Below are 13567 nucleotides of genomic sequence, written 5' to 3' on the forward strand. Positions count from 1 at the left end.
CTATGTACTGCCACCATAACAGGCTGACCTGTGAGTGATGTTCGTGCATGTATTAGAAATTGAGAGTTTATTTTGACTGAGGGACTTGCCTACATAAGATCTCAGGAACTTGTTTTATGTATGGAGCGCTGAGGCTATACGTCGTGCCACACTGTCCGTTGCTATGGTAACTGTACATTATTTCAACCCATACATCATTTAACACTAGTATGCATCTTTGTCTTCCTGATCATTTTAGGGACTATGAAAGTTTTTCAAATGAGACTCTTCCAAATTCCCAATTTAACCAGATAATCGGGTTAGATTCATCAGAGCCATAATTGTATTATGTCGATGAACGCATGCGCATGCGCATACGCCGTGACAGCAAGGCCTCTAAATCGATAGTCGAGTGAATCAACGGCGCCTCCCAAATATCACAATGGCAGATAAACAGAATGCTCAGAAAAGGTAATAATAATGTCAGCAGATTATTGATGTTCAACCGCTAAGATACACGTTAACAATAAACAAAATGATGACTAAATAGTCACAATAAAGTAACCATGTACCTAGTTTTGACAGCTAGCGAATTGGCTTGTTAGCAACGTTAGCTAACATGTAATCTTTTTCTCTCATGTCTTCGGTCACTCTTTTACTTTTTAGCAGTGTCAAAATAGCCGCAGGAGCCGTAGTTTGTGTTGAAAGTGAAATTCGAGGAGATGTCACCATAGGTAAGATGTTTTGCTTTGGTTCACTTCCAAGTAACGTTAGTCACTGCTGACTTGGCATGTGTTTACGTCAACTCGTACTCTCAACTCATTCTACAAGTTCATGTTAACCTAACCTTACTTACTTTTTTAACTTGTATGTGTTTCCTCAGGCCCCAGGACAGTAGTCCACCCAAAAGCACGTATCATTGCAGAGGCAGGGCCCATCGTGATTGGAGAAGGCAATTTAATCGAGGAGCAAGCTCTGATAATTAATGGGTAATCAAGATTCATTGTACTTTAATGTGTAACATGTACTGCATATCACTGTTCAGCATTCACGATGTGTAATCTTTGCATATAGGCTATCCCGGTCTTGAATTTATCCTTATCTGCATTATTATAATTACAAGCGTGTTTGTTGTACCCTACAGTTACCCAGAAAACATCACACCAGAGTCTGAGGTGGAACCAAAGACGATGACCATTGGCATGAACAATGTATTTGAAGTTGGCTGTGGTATCCTTGTGACTTGCCTGATCAGTCTTGTTCTACATGTTAAATGAATTCATATTGTAACCATTTCAAGAATCATAACCTTTCCTTAACTGACAACCTACAGTATCACAAGCCCTGAAAATTGGGGACAACAACGTGATTGAATCCAAAGGTGGGATGTTTGCCTTTCAGTGTTCATGTGGAAGCAAGCCACATCTGCAGAGTAGCATGGAACATTCAGATAAATTAAGTCACTCACTGTATCAAATATCCTCTATTTTGTTGTCTAGCTGACGTCGGTAGGAATGTGATCCTGACCAGTGGCTGTATCATTGGAGCTTTCTGCCAGGTTAACACCTGTGAAGTCATACCTGAGAACACGGTCATCTACGGCTCTGGATGTATGAGGCGGGTTCAGACGGAGAGACCACAGGTACCACAGCATTCCATTACATTGTGTGTTTACAGGTGGACCATTAAAACATAGGTTTTATAGTTGAGACTGTCAGAGAGGTGTTGATTGAACAGATTGGTAAGCTTGTTGAGCAATACACCAATACTTTTTCCAAAAAAAGACATAATAGCAGATTAAGTGCAATAACATTAACACGGCAGGTTCTTATGACACGTTTCACATAACTGCATACATCTGCATGCACGGATGAACAGTGAGATATCGTGGTTTCAGTTGTGCAAGATTCTCAAACATGGCCAATGTCTGCGTTTGAAAGCATTGTGAAAAACATCACTTATTAGTCCTCAACTTATTAACATGTTGGTTTTGTCGTCATTACAGCCCCAGACTCTTCAGCTCGACTTTCTGATGAAGATTTTGCCAAACTACCACCATTTGAAGAAAACTGTTAAAGCTGGTCACAATGCTAGCTAAGAATTAAAAACAATTGGATTGTAAACTGCTATCAAACTCATATTTAAATATATCTTTCTGGCAGGAAGCATGAATGTATATAGTTATATAATATGTACCTAGCTTCATCAGTACTTTTTCTCACTTACTGATATATTTTCTAATCTAACCCTAACAGCTGATTAAGCATTTAATCTTTATCTTGCTGTGCTGATGTATCCTTTTCTATGATTAATTAAATAACCTAAAAAAATGCTGCTGTGTGCTTCAAACGTTTATGATCAGTGTTTACCAGTAATGTCAGTGTATTTTCAGTGTATATCCACATTTAGAAAAAAAGGAGGAAAATACATACAATTAATAAAAAATGGCAGCCAACTGATCTAATAAAGGTCATCACTGCAGCGCGTGTAAATCAAGCAACGAGGCGGTATCCAGTAACAGTGTATTTATTAAAATAAGTTCAAAAAAGTATTTTAAACCACAATGCTGCAAAGTGAAAGAATGTAAATGCTTTGGAAAGCCACAAGAAGTAATGTCCAAGATGTTTCATGATTGAGACCTCAATGTGACGCACTGCACAACACAAGCCTGTCCCGCTGTTCCTATAAAAAAAAGGATGGAAGGTTGCCCTCTGAAGAAGACTGCTGCCCTTTTTAAAATAAAAGCTTCCTCACACACCTCATTGCAATATACTAAATAAAATGAAGAAAATAGTATTCAACCTCCTTTACATCTCAACAGTAAGGTTGCAGTGAAATCTCTTCCCCCCCCTTAAGGATGGTGGTTTTGTAAGGGCATCCCGTGTCCTTAAATGGTCGTACTCTTTTCCTCCAGTGTCCTCCAGTTATCACTGATTAAAAAAAAAAAAGAACAAGGATTCCACAACAGTTTCTATTCACTCCTTGGAGTACAAGACCACAGAGGAGTGGAAAAGAAGCCCGTTTTGATGACACAGCCATGAAAAAGTCTTTGTATTGTAGTGTGACCAGGGTCTTCGTCTCCAGCCATTTTGAATTTACAGGTTCTACATCACTCCTCTGAGGACTGGAAGCAGCGAGGGGACATGATCTCACTTCTTAACAGGAACACCTTCTGAGTAGTCCTCCAGAACACCTGCCAGATGGTTGTTGTGGGTCTTGAAGTGTCTCTTCCTCCCACCTTGCTTCTTCCTCGTTTGAACTGGTAACTGCAGAAAGCACAGAAACACGATCAGCAGTGATTCAAACTTATTGACTTTTAAATGTTGTTGTTTTTTTAAAAAGGGACATAAATTCGGAAGTTGTGGAAGTTAAAATAAAATAACAGGTGGGAGACCAGGTGACACTGACCACTTTCTTTGGTCCTGTTTCTTGCATGGAGGAGATGCCTTGTTTCTTCAGGTACTCATCAATCTTCTCTTCATCCATGGAGTCAACTGGAACACTCCTCCACAACTTCTGGAATTCTACAATTGAACAAGTTTTTGAGCCAAAAAAAAAAAGTAGAAATGCTGACCAGCCGTTTATACAGAGATATCAAATTGACAAAAAATATTTTACAACGATATGAAAGAGAAGGGCGAAACTCAAATCTGTGTTCGAGGCTTAAGAGCCAAAGTGTGACGTTTTGTATTTTTATACGACGACAAACTAAAATAATTTTACTTAAAACCTCCAAATCAGAGTCGGTAACAGACAGAAATACAGCACAGAGAGAGAGAGCCAGAGACAGAGAGAGAGAGACCACAGTTGACTGACAGCAGACTCTCACCTTCGTCCACCACAAACTGACAGTGTTTGTCATTGTAGAACAGGATCTTCTTTTTATCTGGTTTTGTCACAAAGATGATCTGATCCCCCAAAATCTGCAAACACATGACAGCTCACGTTTCAGCGGATCCTGATTGTTCAGTCTCCACAGTGTTCACTCATCGCACGAGACACAAATGTCCCCTTCCATTATTCAACATAATGTCCGGTGTACATTAGGTGGCAGTACATGTGTTGTGCGTTACCTTGATGGCCTTGGCTGAGTTGGGCAGTCCCTCCTCCACGTCATCCAGCAGCACTCCTCCCAGACCCAGCTGGTCGTGTTTGTCCAGCAGCCTCAGTAAGGCTTTCTTGTCTTTAAGGTTGTACTTGGGCTTGAAGCCGTACGTGCCATCCCTGACGTCAATTTTCGGGTTGTTGACCAAGGCCTGAGATTGTCAGAGAGTGAAGGAGCAGACGTCGGGTTTTAAGCCTCTAGTTACAGAGTGGACCAGCTGGGAGACGTGTAAATGTATTTACATTTTGTGTACCTTTAATCTCTTTAAATATATAAAGGATGATTAATTCTATTTAACATCTTTCGGAAAGGGGAACACATTTCGATCACAGTAACTCCCAATTTCTTATTGAATGTTGTATGATTTGTGTCATCAGCTGCTACTTCCCTTTGCAACATATATATGTGTGGTCGTGGCTCTCGTCAGCCTGCAGACGACTTTGAGGGGGAAATAAGTGTTGTGGGGATTTCAGTTGTACAACAGGTTGGTGAAATGGTGTAGGAAGAGGACATGTGTACGCCTGATGATAAACACACCTCAGTCATGAGCCACTGTTTCTGTTTCATGCTGATGTCCAGAAGTTTTGTCTCATCCAGAATCTCTTCCAGGGTCAGGCAGTGTGTGTCCCCATTCTGATGTCTTGTCTGAGAGTTAAGGACAGAAAAGCACACATGCACAGGCAAGAAAGAGTTTATTTGGCAAGTAATTCTTAGCCCCCACCTTTGACAGGTATGTTACATGTTTTTATTTTTAAACTGCGTGTTCAACAGATGGCACTGAAAATGCACACATTAAAAAGAAAGTGTCAACTTGAGTGCGAGTTCTGCAGCGAGAGATGAGTCAGACAGGCGACTGTGACGGAGCCTGATAAACAAGCTGTTAACGTACCAAAAGAAAGACTGGGGACCAAATGTTACACAGCGGACACAACAAGTCAAGCTTTTAAAGCGCTTTGACGGAGATGACGACAAGCTTAAAATCTAGCAGTTAAGTGGATGCTGTTGCTAGAGAATGTTCCCGTTTGTCTCTGAAGGGTTACGTACCTTCATGTAATTGACTATCTTGGCTAGGCAGCCAAACTTGTACCCGGAGCTCGTCTTGATGTTAATGTTGCCATTACTGGACTCTGCGGAGGAAAAGAGAAAGAACAGTGAAGGCTGACACCAGTGGACGATATCAGAAGCAACTGATGTGTCAAAACCATCAAAAGACAAACAATTACATCTATGAGGCCATACATGTTTAATCTTATTATTATCACACACACACACACACACACACACACACACACACACACACACACACACACACACACACACACACACACACACACACACACACACACACACACACACACACACACACACACACACACACACACACACACACACACACACACACACACACACACACACACACTATTGCCAGCCTTATCCTTTAATGTAACAAAAGTATTCTAAAAATACTGAAGGAGTACTATAGGAGAGTAATCTGATAACAATGAGTTGAAGTCTGGCCAGCTGGTCCTATTCTCTGTTGGAGCCCAACAATGTTGCTCCCCCGTCGAGGCCGTCTGAGGTCTGAACTCAGGACTCGCCAATCAGAGCTGTAAACAGACACCGATTCATGAATGATTCATGGTGTGGGCGGGAGCTTCTGTTGCAGTGAGCTGCACTGTGGGCAGGACGCTGAAATTGTGACAGGCCGCTTAACGAATGGTGCAGAGGCAGGGCTAAAAGGAAAGAGCCAATGACGGAGAGAGCAGCCCGTGCCGTTCGGCTGAGACGTGAAGAGCTGCAAGGAGTGGCGGAGGGAGCGGGTGAGTGCACGAGCGGCGGCTGATAGTGCGTGAGAGTGCTGGGGGAGGAAAAACGGGTGGAGGAGTGAACACTGAGGAGGGAGAGTGGAAGACCGAGCGATAGGTGGAGCACCAAAAGACACGAGAGTGCATCTGTTGACTTGCATCTTCTAAAGACTGAGCCACAAACACAGGTGAGTCTGCATATTTTTCAGAAAGGCATCCTCAGAACAATGTGTGCGTGTTTGGCATCAACAGATCATAACAATCCACAGTATGAATTAAAGCTACAGGCTCTTCTTGCTCTCACTGTGTAGCTATGACTATAAGGGGTTTTTGTTTGGTGTGTAATCCAGCATTCACAGGGCAAAAAGCATACATTTTTAAATGCGGCAAGTCTACGTAGGAAGCCAATTCCTTCTATATTAGAGAAATCTAAAACAGCAAATCGCCATATCTAAAACAACTATGTATGGAACATTGTAATTCACAGTATAACACCTAAACTGACAGCTTTGGGTGGTACTTGTAATATTTAGGCCAAGACTAGAGTAAGCACGCAATGGATTAAATAAACATGGCTCTGTCTGCACTCTTCCCGCTAGAATACCAAACATCTCAAACTGTGCGTTTCTATGTCTGTATGTGTTTATGCATGACTCGGGGGGGAAACTGCAGCTCTCAAGACAAATCAATGAGGGACTGGCAGCTGTGAGGAGCCAGCCGGGGGCATTAAGAGTGCATAAGTGTGTGTGTGTGTGTGTGTGTGTGTGTGTGTGTGTGTGTGTGTGTGTGTGTGTGTGTGTGTGTGTGTGTGTGTGTGTGTGTATAGAGAGATATACATGATCTTACAATACCTTTAACAGCCTGGGGTGGGGCTCATTTTGGGTGAGAGATAATAGATGCTGTAGGGAGACAATATGTCATTGTGTATGTGACTGCTGGAAGAGGAGAGCACTATGGGGAGGAGAGCACTATGGGAGGGGGAGGGGGGCCGGGGAAGAGGGGGCAATACCAGGCGAGACAAATTAGGAATAAGAGGTTGTTGTCATAGCAATGAGTTTGAGGTGAAGTGGATACCATGAGATGGGTCTGCGATAAGACGATGATAAAACATGGCAGTGAAGTTCCATCAACTGATAAGAAAACACCACATTACACCGACCACATCCTGTACACTTTGTAATACAGATGTGCTTCAGTCCGCTTCCCTAAAACACAATTACCAACTCAGTTAATGTAGTTAAGCGTGTGTGTGTGTGTGTGTGTGTGTGTGTGTGTGTGACCCCTTCATAGGCATTACTTCCCTGCCTTACCTAGCCCATATCACCACCCTATGTGTAAGTTCCGTGGCACTTAGGTTATTTCCTGAGTTGAACGTCTCGTGAGACGACAAAAACGGCCTCTATCATATTACACGGGGAAAAAAAACCAAGTTACCGTCACCCATTCATCTCAACTCAAGTCTGTACGTGCACTAAAATACAGTCACACATACAGGTCGTGCTCTAAGATGCCTCACACATCTTATCCTGCATATATGAAAAGTACACAGTAAGCCCAGTTGCAGTTATAAACATTGAGAAGAAAAAAAAAGACACTCAAAAAACAAAACAATGTAACCTTATGGGATTATCCTAAAGAAGTACTTATGCCTCCCTTACTCAAATCATTCCTGTGGTTCCCTCAAGTAATCTAGGTCAGCTTCCTCGGTCTTAGTATGCGATATAAAATGCCTGTGGATGTGTGTGCATATGTGCGTTAAGAGCATCTATGTGCACACATGTGAGTGTGTGTGGGCAGAGATACTGGGACGCTGTTCCCTTAGGATTTTAAAATAGTCTGCTTCGGCTGAAAAATTTAAAAAGGGATATCTGAAGAGACACACACACACACACACACACACACACATGGCCTGTGTGCATATTGCAAAACCTATTTTTAATGTCACTATTAAAGAAAGCAGTTTCCTTATTTTCAACATGTCAGGTGTTGTGGCCGAAGAGTTGCAAACCAAGCGAAGACGCCGCATCTCCCCGTGCAGCCGTCCTTTTCCACCAGGCTTTTTAAAGTCTATTTCTGTTGCGAGCAGATGGCCTCAATAGGGTTTATGCTCTGTTGCAACACAACCTTTTGCTCCAACAACACATTGTCTTCTCATTTAACTAACAATTATTTCTCTAGTGAGTCTGTGTCCTTGTCAAATAGAACAGTAGCTGTGTAAAAGAGAACATTTAATTCAGGAACGAGATCTGTAGCCATTGCTTTTAGACATTCTTCTACCATCATTCTCTCACCATGGAAACAAGTATTTTACAACCATCGTTGTATAATTTGGTCTCCCTACTGCTGTCGCCGCCTGGCAGCCAAACCCATAACCAAACACCGTCTCAGACATTAACAATCTGTCTTTCTCCCCGTTTGTGTTGCTTCGAACCAGAAACCATGGCCAACATCACTACCGCTATACACTCAAGTAACCTCCCATGGCACCCAGAGGCGGCCCCTCTCTCCCGTGTCTCCTTGCAAGTCCAGGAGGTCTACCCTTTCCACGATGGCTGGAACGTGGCCTGCTTCGTCATTCCTCCTGCTCTTCATCCTCACCGTCGTGTCTCTGGCTGCATTGGCCGTGCTCTACGAGCTACTGGACTGTGGGTGCTGTGCCAAAGGGAAGACACATCAGCAGCTACAGGAGGAGGGGCCGGGAAGCTGCGGCAAGCTCATGACCAGCATTTGCAAGGAGTCGGAATCCCGCACCGAGGTGGTATAGGGGCAGTAAAGGACGAAGATGAGGAAGATAAGGAATTTCGGGCTTTCAGTTCTGAACTGGGCAATAACACAACGTTGACCCACGAGGCCCTGAGAAGAGAACTTCCGAGTGCCCAACAGTGGTTTCGATTGCTCACAGTTAAGAGGAGGCAGAGGGGAGGGACAAGATGAGGTGAAATAGGAAGTTTGTCACCGATTCTGTGACAATTAGATAATTAGCTTTTTATTTAGGAGGAAATCTTTACACATCTACATTCACAACTACTTAACACACGCGGCAGACACTGAAAGCCATATTTTACACAAGAAACACTACCAGAGGAACGACTGAGCACACGAGTAGTCGAATTATAGTGCGGCCATGTTAACATAAAACACTAGTAACGCCCAACATCAGCTGGTTTAAAACACAAGTATCCTTCCGGCCCGTGAGTACTGCACTTAAAAGTATAAGCCGGCTGTAAATGGAAACGAGCTTCTATGAGATATGGTAAAATGCTGTCCAAATCTAAAGACTTCAATATCATCGTTTCCCCAACAGGATCTGCAGAACACATAAATGATCAAGCTTAGTTGGACACAATCGTTTGAATAAAGCCTGTGTGTCTCTGTTCTTTAGTGAATCGTACGCCAGTGTTGTCAACATGTTTAGCATTGCAACGTTATCTCATGACAAGTGACACTTGGTTGCTGCACAGTGATGTCATTTACCATGTCATCTTGAGCACAATGTATGATTTCATAGGCCTTACCACAAAATGCCTAATAAATTGAAACTGAATTATGTACCTGCCTTTTTGTCCGGCTCTAATTAACTCTTAAAATGCATACCTCGGGTCTTTAGCGACCTGAGACGATATCACTGATTGTATTCATTGTATCCCATTAAACTCTCAACTCTCAGGCGTTCCTGAAACATTCTTGCGTGACGATGTTCTGGTGTCAAAATGTCTAAAAAAGGATTCAGTTTTTATTTAGCATTTGTTTTTCTCTATAAAGTTCTTTAGGGTCTCTGGAGACCTGGCGTATGTTAAGTGTTACATTTTGTATTCACAGGATGCAAGTGATGGCGGGTAATATTTGGCCTCTTGATGGCGCTGTTGTCTCACTGTTAACTATGAATAAATACAGACACGACGCTGGAAAAGGTTTCCTGACTCAGCACCTGAGTGTCAGGTACGGTGCAGAGCAGCTTTTCCTTTGATATTGAAGGGTTTTGATGACCGTAGCCCTAGAGATGAATATGTACCTGAGGCTACTGATGACTAACACTTTCAGACCATTTAAAAAGCAGAAATGGGAGGCATGAGAACGTCAAAGGCAGCTCAGACGATGTGAGCTCTGACCTGCACGGTCATGATTGAAGTAGTAATCCAAGGGGAAGTTAGGACTGATGAGGGCTCCCTATAGCTGCTTCAGCTGCCTCTAACGTACTGCTATACACATGCAAGTAGTTTTCCTGGACAAACTTCCAACTTGGGAAACCAGAAGACCTCACAAGCTTCATACTTCCCTGGAACACCTTAACCTTCAGCTGTTGTGGTCATGCTGGAGAAAAAAGGAAAGGAGGTGCCACCAACGTGCTCTAAAAGCATTTGGTATTTTTCAGAAACAGAACATCGGAAGAGCTCCCACAGAAACTCTGAGATGCCACATGTAATCTCACTTTTAATTCACACTTGACTGGAAAACAAAAGTGGAGATGTGCCCGCAGTTTGCAGCGGGATGACTAAATTGGGTTTAGCAGGTGCCAGTCTATGAGAAGTTACAGTAAGCCTAAAATAAAACAATATAAAAAGATAAAATATACATCCAACCAAAACAGTTGTCGATTTGTAATATACAATTATATTTCTCAAGCTGTTCTCTAATCTGATCATTTAGATGCAGGGGAGAGAGAGAGAGACCTATGCAGAATTTAGAAGGTCCGAAAGGATGAAATCGACAATAGAGACGTATTTGAGGACTCCGATTTCGAATAGAACATAACAAAAGTCTTGTACAAGGGTTCTTATGCGTTACCTTGCTGTTAATATCACAACCATAAAGACCGGTACAGTCTTGTAACAACATTAAAAGACACTCTGCATCGGCTCTAAAACTGTTGGTTGGTGCATCTCTGCTGATTCACACAAGCACAGTGATGGACACCAGAATCATGCGTTACAATGATGTTTGTATGTCAGCAGCACTATGGCTTCCATCCCGATACAACTCACTTACAACACCAGGAAGAAACCATTCACTTTAGGATTGGGGTTTTTCACTTACCAGTGCTGTGTTTGGACCCAGAGGAGCCCTCTTTGTCAACTTTGGGCTTCTTCCTCTTGTGTGAGTCAGTATGTCTCTTCTCTACAGCTGGGGTGGACAGAGCTCTTTTCTTGAACAGCTCCCTCTCCCTCAGTAGAGCTGGATCCATCCTGGCTGACAGGGCACAATATATATCGAAAACAGCTTTTAATTAAAAAGAATATGAAGCCAGTGATCCATCAGAAATAATTGTCTCTCTCTGAACAGAGCCTCGTCTTCAGACATTTTATGTAAACCAGATACTTTTTAGTGGAGTACTTGGATGCTGGAGTACCTGTCACGTTGGTTTCAGTGTGTCAGTTGGTAATTTGATTTGTGACACTTATTTCAGAATATATATGCACAATCTCAGCACAAAATCAACTTAAAATAATCTACAAGAAAGGACCCATTGACAATGAGTGAACCTAGGCCTTTTAGGGACCTACGGGTCAGGAGCTCCAGAGCATTTGCATTTTGGATGTACAGCCTTAATTGAATCCGGTATGAAGTTCTCCATTGCTGAGCTACGTAACGTGACCACAGTTATCCCAGCAAACAACAGATTAAGCACGACGATGTAAATATTGCATGAACACTAAAGATTAGCAGTCTTGCATTAAGTTAAACTGGCATCCGAGAGGAATGACACCGAGGTAAGGCCCCCGCAATGTAACGCTGGGTTAACAGCTAAATATGCAAACGTAAACATTTAGCTAGTTCGTTCGCCAGTCAGGTAACGTAAACTAGTTGCTTTATTGTGATAAAGTGAACCCACAAAATACCCATGGCTAACGTTATCTACGTCATTAAACGTTGCTGACCAACGTTACTCGGGTTATCTGGATAACAGAGTAGGTAAGCACGAGTAACAACACAGTGTGACACTTGGTTTGTTGGTTAGCGTTAGCTTGCCGATTTGTTCAACGCTCTCTTTGTGAACATCACGTACCTGACAATTCGTTCCTGCTCTCAGAGAAAGAGACGGGTTAGTCCAGGAGGACTATCTAATGTTGGACAATATCGAACAGAAGGAAGTTCTTCCTTCAGCAATTCGTCCGCTTTAACTTCTTCTTGCAATGACAATATAAGTCAATGTTAGCTTAACCAACTTCATACACAAAACATCTCTTTTTTTTTCTTCTCATGCTTCACTTCCGTTTCTTGTTCGATTTGTCGGACATCGATAGCGAATCCTTGGACGACGTCAGCGCGTATGATAATTCACAATTCAACAGAAAAGGGACAACAAATGGTTTGTATGCCAATTGTATGACACAACGTTACAGTAGTAGTTAAAGAAAATCAATTATTGAAAACAAATTATTGGAAAATAGAGAAAATATATAATGACTTAAATCGTACCCATGGAATGTGAAGGAATACAAATATATAATAAAAGAGGAGGCAGATTTTGAAGGAGCTCAGTACAGTTTGATGGGTTGTTGGTTTATGTTTGATTATCACACCTCATGTCCATGAATTTGAAAGTTTCCACAAACACTGACAAATGTTGGCTAGCTCCAGTGAGTAAATGGCACAAGGGCGACACATGGTGGTTTGTGCGTGTTACTCGTTCACATACACATGTCTCTTTCGTTTTTCTCCATTCTGGACAGTTATTATACAGTAAGCTAAATCGTCTCTGGCTAAATTTCAACCCACCAAAAACAGGGCTGGCTGACTAAAAGTGGAGACAAATAGTTAAGGGCAAGTATGGAGAGGCTATCTATTCTGATTCTCAATTTGACAATAAACAGATACTGTATCTCTAAGCTTAACATGAATGCCTTTTTTCAGTGAAGGGAGATGAGAGAGAAAAACATGTTACGGATAGGAACAAGGTAGCAAAAACAAAAAGAAGAAACAAATTGTAGTGCTGCTACATTTATGACCATGTGTCATGCTGCCTGGTCAGTAATATTCCCTCCATGCCACAACAAACAACAAACCAAGTCCAAGTTTCAGGTGTATGTGTTGTTTCAACTGTTGAACATACAGTTAAAATAAAAGTACTTTTTATTATTTCTTTAGGACCAGAATACAAAGAAATGAAAGAAAACATAAAAGCATCAGGGACAAAAATTGATGAAACTGCTATAAAAGATCTGTGTTTGTTGAAGTTAAGTACAAACATGACATCTGAGAGATTGCAATGATGAAAGCCCTGGCATCCACTGTGTTAAATGCAATGCTGTGGCTTTGCAGTGTTCTTGAGATTCATGTGTGGTGGCTAACCCTACAGGAGTTTGGATGTTAGGCCCTATATAGCTCTCTTAAACCCATTGGTGTCCTCTGGCATCCTTTCAAATAAAGATTACACTTCCTTAAGAATTTGACTATTGCTATGTGCCTGAAGTGCAATTTTAGCCACGGCTGAGGCTATAATCTATTCTGCAAATTAGTCAATAAATATGATTCAGCCTTACTTGTCACAACTAACTGCATTTAAAGATGTGCCATATGGGAGGCTTGAGCCGATGAATTTTTTAAAAAGGTCATCATTTCCACACTACAGAGTTATTGTACTGTTGTTATGAAACTGAGTACATAAATTCATCCAACTGAAGCTGGGAAGGCAACCCCACTACGGGGTAATCAAGTGAGAGAAGACGTGAGATAAAGC

The 13567-nt window shown here is 42.0% G+C and overlaps 3 protein-coding genes across 4 annotated transcripts; 2 read left to right on the plus strand and 1 right to left on the minus strand.

The window, feature by feature from the left end:
* Positions 1-304: 304 nt before the first annotated feature.
* Positions 305-2658, plus strand: LOC115015150 (dynactin subunit 6-like). 2 transcript variants are annotated; one of them, XM_029442363.1, is made up of 7 exons: positions 305-450; positions 646-713; positions 863-968; positions 1124-1209; positions 1313-1360; positions 1479-1621; positions 1985-2658. In XM_029442363.1, exons 1-7 carry the CDS (start codon positions 422-424, stop codon positions 2075-2077), a joined length of 573 nt encoding a protein of 190 aa, XP_029298223.1. In that variant the 5' UTR covers positions 305-421; the 3' UTR covers positions 2078-2658. The 2 variants fall into 2 exon arrangements, with proteins under 2 accessions (XP_029298223.1, XP_029298230.1); XM_029442370.1 differs by having other exon boundaries at positions 372-450; positions 649-713.
* gtf2e2 (general transcription factor IIE, polypeptide 2, beta) lies at positions 2490-12123 on the minus strand. The gene is made up of 8 exons (XM_029442351.1): positions 11894-12123; positions 10924-11076; positions 5129-5211; positions 4622-4729; positions 4053-4235; positions 3809-3902; positions 3388-3503; positions 2490-3245 (listed from the first exon to the last, which is right to left on the minus strand). Exons 2-8 carry the CDS (start codon positions 11069-11071, stop codon positions 3129-3131), a joined length of 849 nt encoding a protein of 282 aa, XP_029298211.1. The 5' UTR covers positions 11072-11076; positions 11894-12123; the 3' UTR covers positions 2490-3128.
* smim18 (small integral membrane protein 18) lies at positions 5940-9110 on the plus strand. The gene is given in 3 exon segments (XM_029442384.1): positions 5940-6077; positions 8324-8466; positions 8468-9110. Coding segments are annotated over 2 exon segments (324 nt in total). The 5' UTR covers positions 5940-6077; positions 8324-8328; the 3' UTR covers positions 8654-9110.
* Positions 12124-13567: the final 1444 nt, after the last annotated feature.

This window comes from Cottoperca gobio, chromosome 1 (assembly GCF_900634415.1).
Source record: "Cottoperca gobio chromosome 1, fCotGob3.1, whole genome shotgun sequence".
Lineage (NCBI taxonomy): Eukaryota > Metazoa > Chordata > Actinopteri > Perciformes > Bovichtidae > Cottoperca > Cottoperca gobio.

Coding starts and splice junctions, on each gene's coding strand:
- gtf2e2 (XM_029442351.1), bottom strand. CDS start 11,071: ATGGATCCAGCTCTACTGAGGGAGAGGGAGCTGTTCAAGAAAAGAGCT. Junction 5,212..10,923: donor TGGGTCCAAACACAGCACTG/GTAAGTGAAAAA, acceptor TTTCCTCCGCAG/AGTCCAGTAATGGCAACATT. Junction 3,504..3,808: donor TCAGTTTGTGGTGGACGAAG/GTGAGAGTCTGC, acceptor GTTCAATTGTAG/AATTCCAGAAGTTGTGGAGG.
- LOC115015150 (XM_029442363.1), top strand. CDS start 422: ATGGCAGATAAACAGAATGCTCAGAAAAG. Junction 451..645: donor AAACAGAATGCTCAGAAAAG/GTAATAATAATG, acceptor TTTACTTTTTAG/CAGTGTCAAAATAGCCGCAG. Junction 1,361..1,478: donor CAACGTGATTGAATCCAAAG/GTGGGATGTTTG, acceptor TTTGTTGTCTAG/CTGACGTCGGTAGGAATGTG.